The sequence below is a fragment of the Sabethes cyaneus genome, chromosome 2, assembly GCF_943734655.1.
Source record: "Sabethes cyaneus chromosome 2, idSabCyanKW18_F2, whole genome shotgun sequence".
Lineage (NCBI taxonomy): Eukaryota > Metazoa > Arthropoda > Insecta > Diptera > Culicidae > Sabethes > Sabethes cyaneus.
In genome coordinates this window covers 52,212,729-52,228,579 of record NC_071354.1, presented here as the reverse complement: position 1 = coordinate 52,228,579, position 15,851 = coordinate 52,212,729, and the positions used below count along the sequence as shown (strand labels likewise).

General features: G+C 41.1%; 2 protein-coding genes across 2 annotated transcripts; both read right to left on the bottom strand.

Moving 5' to 3' along the window:
* Positions 1 to 3,932: 3,932 nt before the first annotated feature.
* On the bottom strand, positions 3,933 to 4,934 carry LOC128735422 (general odorant-binding protein 45-like). The gene has a single exon (XM_053829908.1). The coding sequence runs from the start codon at positions 4,932 to 4,934 to the stop codon at positions 3,933 to 3,935; it is 1,002 nt and encodes a 333-aa protein (XP_053685883.1).
* A 5,015-nt stretch (positions 4,935 to 9,949) lies between these two features.
* Positions 9,950 to 10,942, bottom strand: LOC128735421 (general odorant-binding protein 45-like). Its single transcript, XM_053829907.1, has one exon. It carries the CDS (start codon positions 10,940 to 10,942, stop codon positions 9,950 to 9,952), a length of 993 nt encoding a protein of 330 aa, XP_053685882.1.
* Between the last annotated feature and the right edge of the window lie 4,909 nt (positions 10,943 to 15,851).

Sequence of the window (15,851 nt, the reverse complement as noted above, 5' to 3'; positions counted from 1 at the left end):
CGATTTTGTATTGCAATGACTGGATCGGACGACAGCAGGAGGCGTTTGAACACATCCTCCAAATTGGCAATCCGGTTAAATTTTCTGGCGTGAAATTCCCTGAACTTACAAATACATTTATTTCGCGTTTCCTGTACCTCTTCGCTTAATAACCCTATGGGTTGTGCCGTGGCCTGAATAATATCTGCGCCGTGTACTAGCATTTTATTAACGGTTGGCGATATAGCTAATATGGAATTGAATGGGAAATAATCTCCTAAACTACCGAATTACTTTCACGAACATTTTAGATACTAATTTAAAATAACAGTAACGGTACCCTCAAATCTTTTGACAAAAAACTCCAGGACTCTAATAGGATTTGCTTGAAGGCGTTCCTCCTTTTTTACTACGATCATAATCATGCTCCTGTTCCTGAATACGTATAAGACATCAATTTTGAAGACTTCTCAGCTTTCTGACACTAAAGTAATTAAAAAATTACTTTAGACTAGAATCAGAAATCTATCTATACCTATAAAGCAGGATTTCTGTCTGTCTGTCTGTCTGTCCGTATGTTCCTTATAGAATCGAAAACTACTGAACCAATCGGCATGAAAATATGCATGTAGAGGTTTTTTGGGGCCAGGAAAGGTTTTAGTGATGGTTAGAAACCCCTCCCCCCACTAAGAGGGGGGGCTCCCATACAAATGAAACACAAATTTCTGCATAACTCGACAACTAATCAAGCAAATAGAATAAAATTTGGCATGTGGGTGTTTTCGGTGACAAGAATTTATTCTATGGTAAATTGAGACCCCTCCCCTCTTTATAAGGGGAATTATAACTCCTCTCCTCTTTAAAAGGGGGGGCTTCCATACAAATTTCCTCATAACTCGAGAACTAATCAAGCAAATGGAACCAAATTTGGCATGTGGAGGTTTTCGAGGGCAAGAATATTTTCTATAGTAAATTAGGACCCCTCCCCACTTTAAGAGGGGGGGCTCCTGTACCAAAGGAACACAATTTTCCTCATAACTCGAGAAGTAATTAAGCAAATGGAACCAAATTTGGCATGTGGGTATTTTTGGAGACAGAATTTTTTTCTATGATGAATTGGGACCCCTACCCACTTTAGGAGGGGGGGCTCCTATACAAATGAAATTCAAATTTCCTCATAACTCGAGAACTAATCAAGCAAATAGAACCAAATTTGACATGTGGAGGTTTCTGGAGGCAAAAATATTTTCTATGGTGAATTAGGACCGCTTACCTTTTTAAGAGGGGGGGCTCTCATACAAACGAAATACAAATTTCCTCATAACTCTAGAACTAATCAAGCAAATGGAACCAAATTTATCATGTGGGTGTTTTTGTAGGCAAGAATATTTTCTATGGTATATTTTCTATGGATTTTCCCACTTTAAGAGGGGGGGGGGGGCTCCTATACAAATGAAAAACAAATTTCCTCATAACTCGAGAACTAATCAAACAAATGGAACCAAATTTGACATGTAAGTGGTTTTGGACGCAAGATTTTTTTCTATGGTGAATTGAGACCCCTCTCTTCTTTAGAAAGCGAGTTATGGCCCATCTCCCCTTTAAGAGGGTGGGCTTCCATACAAATGAAATGCAAATTTCCTCTTATCTCGAGAACTAATCAATCAAATGGAACCAAATTTGGCATGTGGGAGTTTTAGATGGCAGAAATTTTTTCTATGGTGAATTACGACCCCTTCCCCTTTTAAGAGGGGAGCTCCCATACAAATGAAATTCAAATTTCCTTATAACTTGAGAACTAATCAAGCAAATAGAACCAAATTTAGCATGTGGGAGATTTTGGAGTCTTGAATTTATTTTACGATAGTTAGAGACCTCTCACCCCTGTGGTAGGGGGATATGGACTCTCATACAAATAAAACAGAAATTTTTGCGAAACTCAAAAACTAATCGAACTCGAGAAATTCGAGACTCTTCCATAAAACATTAGTCAATACAAGACCACAAAAACTATCTATAGACTAGATCATTCAGGACGAGACGGTCGCGAGTGTTGCCGGTGACCCGCCGTCGGAAGCGCCGCCCACTGGGGGGCTTGCAAAACTCGATATTGTGACAAAGATCATCCGAGATTCATGATTTATGTACAACACAGGTTAATTTGTGGCAATACGAAGTTTGTCGGGTCAGCTAGTATCAATATAAAATTTAATTTCATGTGCATATATCCAAGTGAAGATTTCCATGACTATTTGTAAAATAATGAAAATTGTAAGATACATATTTATCAAAAACAGCTGGTGCTGAGCTCCATTTGTAGAGAGGACGATACGACAGTGATTATTTGAAATCCAGGATAACTGCTAACCAGACTACAGTAGTTCTGTGGAGACCAAGGCCCTTCACTCTAAACCACCGTCGAACTAACTACGCGCGCAATGAACCAGTCTGCCGCTGTATGCAGCTAATGAACAATTTTAGAAACATACTAAGCTTGAACATGTCGACTGATACTATAAAGAAAAAACTTTCTGACTATTTCTGAAAGATCAATTACATGTACACACTGCACACTGCATTTTATATTATTATGTATTTGGTATTATAATTTATATTTATATGTATGGATTGGATGACGGGCGAAGTCCATATATCTTGACAATAAACAATTGTAAAAACTACCGTTATAAAAACTTATTTGATGAATATTTCAGCAGTGGTTCGAAAACTAGCACAAGGTCGAAAAACTAGATCTCTTAACTTATCCGGAGTTCGAAGACTATTTTACGTGACAATCAGAAGAAATTGTGTCATGGTACGACAAATTTCTTTTTTACTATTGACATGTTGACTTTAATCGTCTTCAAGAAGATATTGGAAAATACTGCATAGTAGAAAATGGTCAAACATGAAATAATTAAACTGAAATTACTCGAGTTAGAGAAAAAACCAGTTTTTTATTTTCACATATGTTTGAGATAAAACTCCAAGCTTTCAGAAACGGCCAAGTTTGATTTTTTTCGTTTGCCCCTTTTTGAGATATTCTATTCCAAAAAAGACTAAAAAAACACAGGAAAAACGTTAGAACTCGTTATACGTATGAGTTTTCAACATACAATGTTCTACAAAAATATGTCTTTTGATAAGATAACCAACTTTGTAAGACATTATGATGCAATTAAACCATTGCATTTGAAGTAATCAGCGAAAAAGTGATTTTTGAGATGTCTTTTTATAAAACACCCTGCAAGTTAGAAACACCTAAAAATATGCCTACTATGTCTTTGGCAAAGTTACTCATATAATATTTAGCTACAACTTTGTCGAAGAAATTATCCTTCTATCTCTTTCTTATAAAAAGTTATTATGTGTTATGTGTTTACAAGCCAAACTGGAACTTAGCTGTTGATTTCGCATTAATTGTCTTTTAGAGTTGTACAACTTTGCTGAACATTGTGGGGAACTATTTTGAACCACAAAAAACTTTCCACTTAATTTTCGCTGCTGAACCACTGTGCAATGTGTGATTTTCTTCATCTTTATAAAAATCTCAGAAACTTTGATACTGCTTTGCAGTGGTCACGGTTCTTAAATTAATTTTGTTTTAATCATTTATGAAAGAAATTATTATTCTCAGTTTTCGTCAGTGGTACTGACGTGTTTGAGCTCTGAGTATTTTAATGTAAGGGATCAGCATCGCTTGCTTTCATGTCTCGGTCGTTGCAAAAACTTTGATAATAACGTAGACGTAGTCCTACGTCAAAAAAACTTTTTTTCATAACTTTGTCTTGGAGCCGTAAGCAACTAGGACTGCAACTTGCAACAGCAAATGAGTACTCAGGATCGATATTCAAACAACAACAAATTTATTTAACGTTTTTGGTGAGTTTATGTACAATTGCAACAGCGAGAAGAATTTTTCACACACTAGCCTCCCTAAATACGAACGACTACTACTTCTGCAAAGCACAGGTACTGCATCCTCTGGCGGCATGTGGAAATGGATGAACGTAGCGAGGAACGTACTGCTGCAGCGGAACGTACGACTGTAGTGGAGCGTACGGAGGGAAGAGATAGAACGGATTTACCCGTTGGCATGCTTTTTGCTCCAGAACCACCCAGGCGGCTTGCACCAAAATGGCAGTCGTGTGATCGGGAACACCGCACCGATCGAAGCACTGGTGGGCCCGGTAGAATCGACTACATTCATCGCAGTTGTCCAGCAGAGCTAATTCCGTGCATGCCTTGGTACTTTCACTCAGTAGTTCTAAATCGGGATGTTCGTGCTCCCGGGCGTACAGTCGGCGTAGGTTAAAGCCTTGCCTTGTGTCATACAATCCCTCGGCGAGGTACTGGCAGCGGTAGAGACATTTAGTTTCTTGGCATTCCGGGAACAATCCCCTGCTGTACTGTTCCAGCAATTCGTTCGGAATTTGCAGGATATTGATGCATTCCACAGCTGCCTGGACAGCATCCAGCGTTGGTAGTGGAACGTATTCACTGGTACATCTCAGCTTTCCGTATTGTTGGAAGAAGCACAGGAAAGTCTCGTAAGCTCGGGAGCAATCATCAGTACAAACAGCTATTTTGGCATCCAGGCATTCTCGAGTGCGACCGGCATAGCAGGTGTCCCCGGGGGCTGGTTGAAAGAAGGCTTCCATCACTGGGCTCTGGACACCCGCCGTGTCGTTCCACCATCCTAGATTGAATCCGGCACATCGGATTAAGCATCTCAGTTCCGGTTCATTCGTAACGAAACTTTGAGCCTGCAGGCGGTCGACGACTTCGAGCGGAATCACCAAATAGTCTGCACATTCATCCAGAGCTTGCCGAAAGCTTTTCAACTGATAGGCAAAATAGGATTGTTCCACCTTAAGCGGTGCCGCTAAGCGATAGTATTGTCCCGAAACGACGGTCGCCGCGGTTGCTATTAGGACAGCTGTCGTCCACCACATTATTGCAATTAAATTAAATGAACGGGTAAACAGCGGGTACTGAGGCAAACGCTACGAGGTCAATGATATTTATATTCGTGACACCGTTTAAGACTCGATTATGTTTTAATGGTCAGCACGTGAGTGATAGGGTGATTAGAGTGTTTTTTTTGCTGGATACCACGTACCTTAGATAGGAAGGCATCAACACCACACATATAAGAAAGTGCTTTCACTCGCATAGTGAATGGGCTTTTACATTTAACTCAACATTCGATATGTTATGTTGCTATTTCTGTTCTAATGGTTTATTTCGTAAGTTTATTTAGAACTTGCTCTCAAAGAACTGATGGTAACAAAAAGATGAAAAGGTTGGTGCCATGCCAAGTGGTGCACATGCAATTACATTCATGGGTAATACAATTGGGGGATGTAATTTCAATGGTATCATTTTCTACCTAAATGGTTTGCCGGTTTTTCAAAATAAATGAAAAAAGTAAACTTAACTTAAACTGAATGAGACATTTAAAATATTAGAAATTTTCTGCGTTCTGTGAAATTTACCAGCTGTAATTGTAATTGGTGGATCTAAGTAGATTTACAATAATCAGCCTGAAACGACCTTCTTTGATTTTTTTGCTTGAAGGCATTTTGATTAAACCTGTTTAATCGTAGCAATTGTGGTATCTAACTTTGTCAGATTTGTAATTATAATCAGTAATTGAAATTTATTATATTCGCCCAGAGCTACTCAGTGGTGGGTGGTGTGGTGGTGGTCCTTTTTTGCCTTTCCTAAACGGAATCATGAAATTAGGGAATAGTGCAAAGTGGAACTGTCTTTGTGTCTTGAGGAATACAGTTTTATCCCCTCCCATTTAACAATTTTGTAGAGGAATTTCATTTTTGTTACTAGTGTTCTTATTTCTAATTTACTTATCGTGCTGGTGCTAGGGAGGGTTTTATTTTGTACAGCATAGCAATTTGTACCTGCATAGCAATTGTTTCGAGTACGATTTTTTGAGCAAATTGAGCTGCTGACGGTTTGTTTGGACAATCTGGTTGGATCGTGTATGGGTTGGTTTCGAGTTGGCGCGTGTAAACGTGTCATCTCATTTACTTAATCCTTAAAGTTTTGTCTGATAAGTTTTCGGCTATAGTCGAAGTAGCAATACTTCTATCGAGCAGTTAAATCAAGCTGTTCAGTCAAGCAGTCGAGTCAAGCGGTTAAGTCGAACAGTTGTGTCGAACAGTTCATTTGAGCAGTCGAGTCGAGCAGCTGAGTCAAGTAGTCCAGTCGAACAGTTTATTCGAGGAATAGAATCGAGTAGTCCAGTTGAGCAACTGAGTCGAGTAGGCCAGTCGAGCAGTTGAATCGAGTAGTCCAGTCGATCAGTTGAATCGAGCTGTCGATTCAAACAGAAGTCAAGCAGTTGAGTCGAGCAGTCAAATCGAGCAGTTAAATCAAGCTGTTCAGTCAAACAGTCCACCCGAGCAGTTGAGTCGAGCAGTCGAGTTGGGCAGTTGAACCGAACAGTCGAACCAACAGTTTACTAGAGCAGTCCAGTTGAGTAGTTTAGTCGACTAGCGCAGTCGAGTAGTTGGATCGAGTAGTCTAGTCGAGTAGTTGAGTCGAGCACTCGAATCAAGCAGTTTAGTCAAGCAGTCAGGTCAAGCGGTTCAGTCGAGCAGTTCAGTCGAGTAGTCCTGTCGAGCAGTTGAATGAATCGAACAGTTAAGTTGAGCTGTTGAATCAAACAGTTAAGTCAAGCAGTTTAGTCGAGCAGTCGGATTGAGTGGCTAAGTCAAGCAGTTTAGTCGAGCTGTTGAATCAAGCTGTCAGTTGAGTCGAGCAATCAGATCGAGTAGTCTAGTCGAGCAGTTGAATCGAGCAATCGGGTTGAGCAGTTGAGTCGAGCAGACGATTCGAATAGTCCAATCGAGTAGTTGAGTCAAGCAGTTCATTCGAGCAGTCGAGTCGGGAAGTTGAGTCGAGTAGTCCAGTCGAGCAGTGGAATCAAGCAGTTGAGTCGAGCGTCGAATCGAACAGTTGAGTCGAGCAGTTGAATCATGCTGTCCATTCATGCAATCCAGTCGAGCAGTCGGATCGAACAGTCTAGTCGAGAAGTTCAATAGTGCAGTTAAGTCGAGCAGTCGGGTCCAGTAGTAAGTCAAACAAATGTGTCAAGCAGTAAAATCGAGTAGTTAAGTCGAGTAGTCCGCTCGAGCTGTTCAGCCAAGCAGTCAAGTCAATCGGTCCAATCAAGCAGTTGAGTCGAGTAGTCGAATCGAACAGTTCTGTCGAGCAGTTCAGTAGGCAGTCCAGTCGAGCAATTAAATCGAGCAATATAATCGACCAGTCCAGTCGAGCAGTGTAGTCAACCAGTTGAGCAATCGAGCAGTCCAGCAGTCGACCAGTGAGGTGAATGAGAATACAACCCCACCTGTCAGGGACCTGTTTTTAGTTACTGATAAGCCTCTTATGACGTCCTGTCAGAGACCGTTTTCGGTACAGACATAAGCCTCTTATATAAATAGAAGATTAGATATAGGGGTGACATCCATATCGCTGACAACTCTTTACTAGACATCTGAGAAAAATTTCCCTGTAAGTGACATCTCCGTCCGAAAACTTGGAGAGCTATTACTCCTTTTGTCAAAGTTTGCTCAGAATAAAATTGCGCAACTCTGGACAACATTATTATTATGGCGGTGCTGAAATATCAACTGTAACCAAACCAACAGTAACAAATTCTCCTATTGGTCTCTAAATTAAATATTTTTAAGCAAGTTTCATTATCATCATCATTTAGCTGCCTAGAGCCGGGGTGGCGCTTGCCGTATCAAGAATTCCTCTCCATTGTACTCAGTCGTCCGGCATCCTTACGACGTGACTGGCCTACCATAATTTCTCAACTTTCGCCAGGTGTACGATGGAAGTCTCTCCAAGCAGTGCCTGTAGCTCGTGATTCATAGGCCTCCGCCACTCTTCGCTTTCCGTTTGTACTCCGCCAAAAATAGTCCGTAACACCTTTCGTTCAAATACGGCTAGTGCACGTATGTCCTCCCTAACCAAAGTTACTGCCTCAAGTCCGTAGAGGACTACCGGTCTGATTAGCGTTTAAGCAAGCTCACAGCTCTTCAAAAACTCCAAAAACGGTACATTAATGACTGCGCTTTAATCAATGCATATTGCCAATGTGGGCAGCCTTCTAATGACGTAAAATAACGCACCAATCATTTCGCAGCTTTTTTGATTGATTAAATCGTGTAATTCATCGTTTTAGGGTGACCAAACGATAACCAGAAATACGGACGTTTGACTTAGGTACAGATACCATACCTTATGACATAGTTTGACATAATAGATGCAAGCCCTAATGTAGTTACAATAGACGTGATGTTTTATACATATACTATCCTAAACAGTTTTTTAAAGATGCCTTTCTATTGTAAAAATCGTGTTGATAGGACTGGAACAGCTTAAGAATTATGAGCGATAGCCTAGCTTAGAGCCACCAACAGAGGAGGAGCTTAAGATGGCATTTAGCGAGCTAAAATGGTAAGGCTACTGAGAAGGACGGTATCCCGGCTGAGCTTCTGAAAGTGGAGTACGAGCGGTGATACGAAGCAATCCACCGAATCATTGTCAGGATCTGGGAGGAGGAATAGTTGCCGGAGGAGTGATCGCATGGCCTCATTTGATCTATTTTTGAAAATAAAAATCGACTCGAGTGTAAAAACAATGGACATTACTACATTACTTAATTTTGCTCAAAAAATGTTCTTCTGAAGACTGAGATCTGATACTATTAGCTGAGTTCTTCGTCGGCGAATACCAAGCTAGTTTTCGTGAGGATCGGCCTCCGAATGCTGCTTGAGACTTACAGACTCATCATCTGTTTGTGGACATTAAAACGGCGTACGATTCAGTCAAACGAAGCGAGTTATGGCTTGCGTATCTATTTACCACATAGGGGGGAAGGGGAGTCACAAGCTTAGTTGCGTAACAAATTTTCAAATAAAGAAAACACAAAATTAGTTTTTACTAAATAAATCTACGCCCAACATGTAACAGGGCGCGTTTCCTAAAGCGTGGCGCACGAATTACGTATCCCAAAAATTCCGGTTTTTGGGAAACCTTCCTCCCCTACGTTCCCCTTCATTACGTAACGTTAGCCAAGCATCTCTGCACTCTTAAACGAATTTACCTGTAAATTGGTTGGATTTAGCCAACACTTTTTTAGAACTACTCAAAATGCCCTTAAAGTGTACAAACTCTGTGAATTTGAGTAGTTTTTCAACCAAAAAATTGATAGTAGGAACTTAAAAGTGCGGTAGCAAGTAGCTAAAATTGGTTGAATTTTTTACCCAAACTTTGAGTTTGTACATTTTGAGGGCATTTTGAATAGTTTCAACCAAGTTTTAGCGAAACTCGACCTATTTACAGGTACACTCAAGTCTTTTTTTAAACGGTTCGTTTTTTTCGATTACTCGAGAACGGTGCAACTTAGAGACCATCTACAAACTACGTGACGAATGTCGGGCCTCTCTCAAATGTATTGGTCCCTAAGTTGCCCTGTTCCTATAATAATCGAAAAACCAAACCGTGTAAAAAAGTACTAGAGTGTACACTCATTTAAGAGTGTACATTATCTCAACATTCAAATTGGTTTTTACTTTTCCGAGCAGTTTTCACACAGTTTAGAAAGTTATTCATTAGGTAGAGTTAAGCAGAGAGAATAGAGAAAGTGTTGGATGCTATCCAGGATGGAGTTTCAAGCAGTGCCACTTATAAATCTTTATGTTTCCACCACAGACTAACAGGCATAACACTCATGTCACCTTCTTCGCACACTGTAATAGTTATTTCAAATTTGGTGTTGGTAGGGAATATCTTTGTATTCGTCAAAGTTGCGCTTTCCACGAAAGCAGGGGAAGGCCACTGGACAAATAATTACTATTTAATACTCTACTGTTTATTGCTGTTTATATTTCCTAATGAACTTGCGCTCTCCAACTATTCTCAACACTGGCTTTCATCTAAGGCAAAATTGACAAGTTCTAAACGGCGGATAGACGTACCGTGGAACGAGTGTCTGGAAGTGAGCAAAGTGTGGCAGTGCTGCATACGGTGGCAGCATAAGGAACGGATTTTGTCGCCGGCAGGAGTGTTGACCCAGGGCAACCCAAGCTGCTTGCACCAGAACAGCGGTGGTCCGTTCAGCAACTCCATACTTCAGGAAGCATTTGTGTGCCCGATAGAAGCGCGTACACTCGTCGCAGTTGCTTCGCAGAGCAAGCTCCGTGCAAGCTCTGGTATTTTCGCCTAGGAATTCTACTTCTGGATTATCATGTTCACGGGCTTGGAGCCTTGACAGACTGAATCCAAGCCGGGCATCGAACAGTCCTTCGGCCAGATACTGGCATCTATAGAGACATTTAGTTTCCTGGCACTCCGGAAAGATGCCCCGACTATATTGGTCGAGCAGATCATCGGGAATTTGCAGGGCGTTGATACACGTTACGGCTGCCTGTACGGCTTCAAGTGATGTCAACGGGACGTATTCGTTGGTACATTTGAGATTCCCATACTGATGGTAATAGCACATGAACGATTCGTAAGCTTTGGAGCAATCATCTTGGCATAAGGCTAGTTTAGTTTCGATGCACTCCTTTGTGCGGCCGACATAGCAGGTGTCCCCGGGAGCAGGCAGGAAATAATTTTGAAGCACTGCATTTTGAAGACCCGTCGTATCGTTCCACCAGCCCAAGCTAATGCCGGCACATCGGATCAAGCATTTGAGCTCTTTTTCATTCGTTACGTAGCTGACGGAAACCAATCGTTCGACAGCTTCCAGCGGAATCACAAGGTATTCTGCGCACTCATCTAGTGCTTGACGGAAGCTTTTCAGCTGGTACGAATAGTGAGACTCTCCTACACGCGGTGTCGGTGGAAGCAGCGGATGATACAACTGGGCCGTTACGAGTCCCACAAGGGGTGCAACTAGAATGATAAATATCAGACGCATTGACACAAATAATCGAAAGCTGATCAATTTGAATTTTTTTTACTGCAATGGTCTCGAAAACGTTACTGATGAAAGTAATGCAAAAAGAGAACCTTTTATAGGGTTGAAAATAATGCGTTTAAAGTGCTGTGCATTAACGCACGTTACCGTTATTACATCATAGGCAGTTGCCATAACGATGTTATCTTTGCCTTGAAATATAGTTCATGAACACGTGCCGAAAAACAAATGCTGTTTAGTGGGCTTCTGTCCATTAATTAGCTAGTGAAGAGTGAAACAGTCAGAAGTTGCCAGTCATCGTTTTAACTTTCTATCGGTTTTGTTTATTTGTTACGTATTTGGACCGGCGTGCCGGTCGAAAGGTGAGATATCCAAAAACAAGCGTAGTGGCATAATTTGTTCTGTTGATAAAATTTTCTTTTTATTTTGTCAGTAAATCTATTGATGGTAATTTGAATTAACAGTAATTAAAACGTGAACACTATAAAAATAACAATACAAATATTTGTAAGAATTGCTAACGATCGTTATTGCTTTTAGGATAGATAAGTAGAGTGGTCAAGTTGCTCGTTACTTGCTTTGTTACATTAAAATTTTCAGTGCTCCGTTGTAAAGAAATATTTTCCATTTTTGTCATAGCGAATGTGGAATTTTGGGAATTTTTTGAATTTCGACTGTGGATTTTGATGTGGAATTTTGTTTTGACTTTAGAATTTTGGATTTAGAATTTCGAAATTTGAATTTTAAATTTTGAGTTTTGGATTTCTGATTTCAGATGTTAGTTCAAACATTTTTTTTACCCTAGATTTCGATTTTTGAATTTAGATTTTTGGAATTCAGATTTTGATGTTTGTCTTTTGGTATGAATTGGAAAGGCAACTAGGAAGAAGCACCCAACGTAGCTCTGGCCGTCTTAGCCCAAGTAACAATTGGGTATTTTAGTGGTATATACATTTCCGCATATTCTGACAAGATATGATGCCATTCAATCGCTACATGAAGACTTTTCCGAATTTGACTAATGGAAGTAATGAAAAAACATTTTTTTTATATTTGAAAAAAAATTTTGGAATAAGACGATAGCTTATAAGTAAACCACTTTTCTTTTTAGCTCGCCTTAGACAACACAGTGAATAGATACACTATGGTCGTCGAACGATACAGGTTTCATATGAGAGCTTTAAAAGCTCGGTTAAAATGAAGAGCTCTATCAGAGAGATAGAAGAGAGGGAGAGAACTTCTGACATCAAGTCAATCAATCGGCTTGGTTGATATCTGTCAAACAGCAAATCATTCTAGTTTTGATTTTTATTAATTTTTTCATCGACTATATTGTCTTAATTGAAATAAAAAAAGAACTGCTAGATTCAGGAAACGACGGTCTATCAAATAAGATTGGAAAATCCACTTTTTTGGGAAAAGTAAAATACCCAATTGGAGTTTTATTACACTCTTATGATGACATTTAAGACCAAAATTGGTCATGAAAACCGCCATACTACTTACTTACTTTATATATATCACTTTAGTTGATTTTTTCGGTGAAAATAAAAACTATGATGCTTTCAGCTGACGTTTCGAATTAATATTCTTCAGTCATTGACTACGCCTTAATTTACTTTACTTTACTTTAGTGGCAACGGTCCGTCACCGACCCTGCGCCGAACGAATTATGGTCCTCCAGTACCGTCGGTTCTGGGCTGCCGTTCTCCAATCCCCACGAACACCAGCTGAATGTACATCGTCTTCGACAGCACACCTCGTCTGCGTCGGAGTCTACGGCCTCTTTCTGGTTCTCTACTGAAAATAGTTTTGACTACTCTTTCGTCGGGCACTCTAGCCACGTGTCCAGCCCACCGCAGCCTGCCATATTGCACTACCTTCACTATATCAGCATATTTATATTCTTGGTACAGCTCGTGATGCTGTCTGCGTCACACTCCATTTCCCATTTTGCCACCAAGTATAGATCGCAGAATTTTACGCTCAAAAAACCCAAGCACTCGCCGATCAGCTTCTTTTAGCGTCCATGATTCGTGTCCGTAAAGGGCCACCGGGAGGATTAGTGTTCTGTAGAGCGCCAGTTTTGTGCGAATTTGCAAATTACGGGACTTCAGCTGGCTGCGTAATCCGTAGAAAGTCCGATTCGCGGTTGCAATTCGTCGTTTCACTTCGCGGCTTATATCGTTGTCACATGTCACGAGTGTACCAAGGTATATAAATTCCTCCACTACTTCACATCGTTCGCCATCATCGTCCACCTTGGCACCAACACCACTTGGGCTCCCACGTTCCCTACCAGCAACCATGTACTTCGTTTTGGCGGTGTTAATGGTAAGTCCCAATCTCGTCTGAAGGCCTCTTCCACTGCTCGACGGTTGATTCCGATGATATCGACGTCATCCGCAAAACCAAGAAGCATGTGAGATTTCGTGAGGATAGTTCCATTCCTCTCCACGTTTGCCCTTCGTAATGCAACTTCCAAGGCAATGTTGAATAGCAGGTTAGATAGTGCATCCCCTTGCTTCAGTCCATCCAACGGCACGAAAGCAGCTGAGGTCTCACCCGCTGTTCTAACGCATGATTTGGATTCGTTCAGCGTCGCACGAATCAGCGTAACTAGTTTCGTCGGAAAACCATGTTCTAGCATCATCTGCCACAGCTCATTCCGTTTAATTGAATCGTACGCCGCCTTAAAGTCCACAAACAGATGGTGTTTCTGCAAGTTGTACTCCCGGAATTTGTCTAGCAACTGACGCAGGGTAAACATCTGATCCGTCGTAGAGCAACCCTCACGAAAACCTGCTTGGTACTCGCCGGCGAAGGACTCCGCTTACGGTCTCAGTCTGCAGAACAGGGTACGGGAAAGCACCTTGTAGGCAGAATTGAGCAATGTAATTCCTCGATAGTTTTTACACTCCAGTCGATGTCCCTTTTTGAAAATTGGGCAAATGAGGCCATCCAACCACTCCTCCAGCATTTGTTCTACCTCCCAGATCCTGACAATGATGCGGTGGATTGCTTCGTACAGCCGCTCCCTCTCCGCTTTTAGAAGTTCAGCCGAGATACCGTCCTTTCCAGCAGCCTTACCGTTTTTCAGCTCACTGATTGCCTTTTTAACCTCCTCCTGTGTTGGTGGCTCCACAGCTTGACCATCACTTACAATTCCTATCCTGTCCCTGCTGATCTCCGCGTTTACCTCTCCATTCAGTAGTGTCTGGCTGCTACCGCCGTTTTGTCGGTAAGCAGGTTGCCAGCACTATCATTGCACATCACAGGCATGACAAAATTCCTGCATCTCACCGTTTTATAGAAACTCCGTGTGTCGTTGCTGGCGTATCGCCCCTCTACGCCGGCGAGCTCGTGCTCCTCGAACTCGAGTTTCTTTAGATGATGGATTCTTTTTTCCGCAGCTCTAGTCTCTCTGTACCTCTCTCTGTTTCGACGCGTTGCCGCGGTTCTTTTCATCTGTCACTCTCTGGCATTCGGCATCAAACCAGCTGTTACGCTGTCTTCCACGCGTCGTGCCTACCACCTCTCTCGCAGCTGTTTCGATGGCGCCATGGATGTTCCTCCACAGCCCATTTATATCTTCTCCTTCTACCTGTTGTTCTGCGATTCGCTGGTCAAGCAATCCACTGCTACGCCGTCGGCCGTTAACCGCTGCATGTTGAAACGCAGCGTCCTCTCGGTGCGAACTTTCGCCGTATTCGACAACCTTGCGCGAATCTTACTCACTACGAGATAGTGGTCAGAGACGATATTTTGTCCCCGAAAAGACCGATATCGATAACATCCGAAAAGTGTCGACCGTCAATCAAGACATGATCGATCTGAGAGCTAGAGTCTCCATTTGGATGCCTCCAGGTGTGTTTCCGAATATTCAAACGTGGAAAGTAGGTCCTACAGATGGCCATTCCTCTGGCCGCGGTAAAATTTATGAACCTCAGACCGTTATCATTGGTCGACAGATGAAGGTTATGTCTTTCAATGACTGGACGGAAGAATTCCTCCCTCCCGATCTGCGTATTTGCATCTCCGAAGATGATTTTCACGTCGTGTTTTGGTCACTCTCCGTAGCGCCATAAGAGTACAATAAAACTTACATTGCTGCTTGGGAAGCCTCTACCTATCGCCTCAACGTGGCCATACCTTGAAATATTTGAACTTTCATGGTGTTTTTAATCTATTTTCAGAGAGCGAAATAACACGCTATATCCTTGACCTGTTGCAGCCTGGCTGATTCTGTTTATTATTATTTATTTATTTATTTCCAGGATGCTTTCAATAATTGGCTGCAATAGTATGAGATTAAAGTAACTTTTGATTTTCTACTTTGGCTTTTGGCTTTCAGGTTTTCGATTTTGGATTTCGAATTTTGAACTTTCGACTTAGGATCTTTGATCTTGGATTTTAGATGTTAGACTTTAGATTTTGTATTTTGAATTTTGAAGGTTTTATTTTGAATTTTCTGTTTTGGGTTTTGCATTTTGGATTTTAGATTGGAGATTTCGGAGTCTTGTGTTTGGGCCTTAGATTTTGATTTTTGAATTTAGAACTTTGGGATGTAGATTTTGATCTTCGATTTTAGATTTCAGATTTTGGATTTTGAATTTTAAATTTTAAATTCTGGACTTTGCGATTTAGATTTCGAATTTCAGCTTTTGGATCTTGGATCTTAAATTTTGGATTTTGGATCTGGAATTTTGGATTTTGGGTTTTATCTTTTGGATTTTGGGATTTGAGATTACGACTCGTGAAACAAAATATGATTGAACACAGGAAAAGCAATAAAGTTCAGCGAGTGATAATAACAGCTGATCGATATTACGTACCTTTCATGAAATTTAAATAATTGAGACTAACATTCTCAATACAAAAAGGTATCATTTACCGAAGCTAACCAATC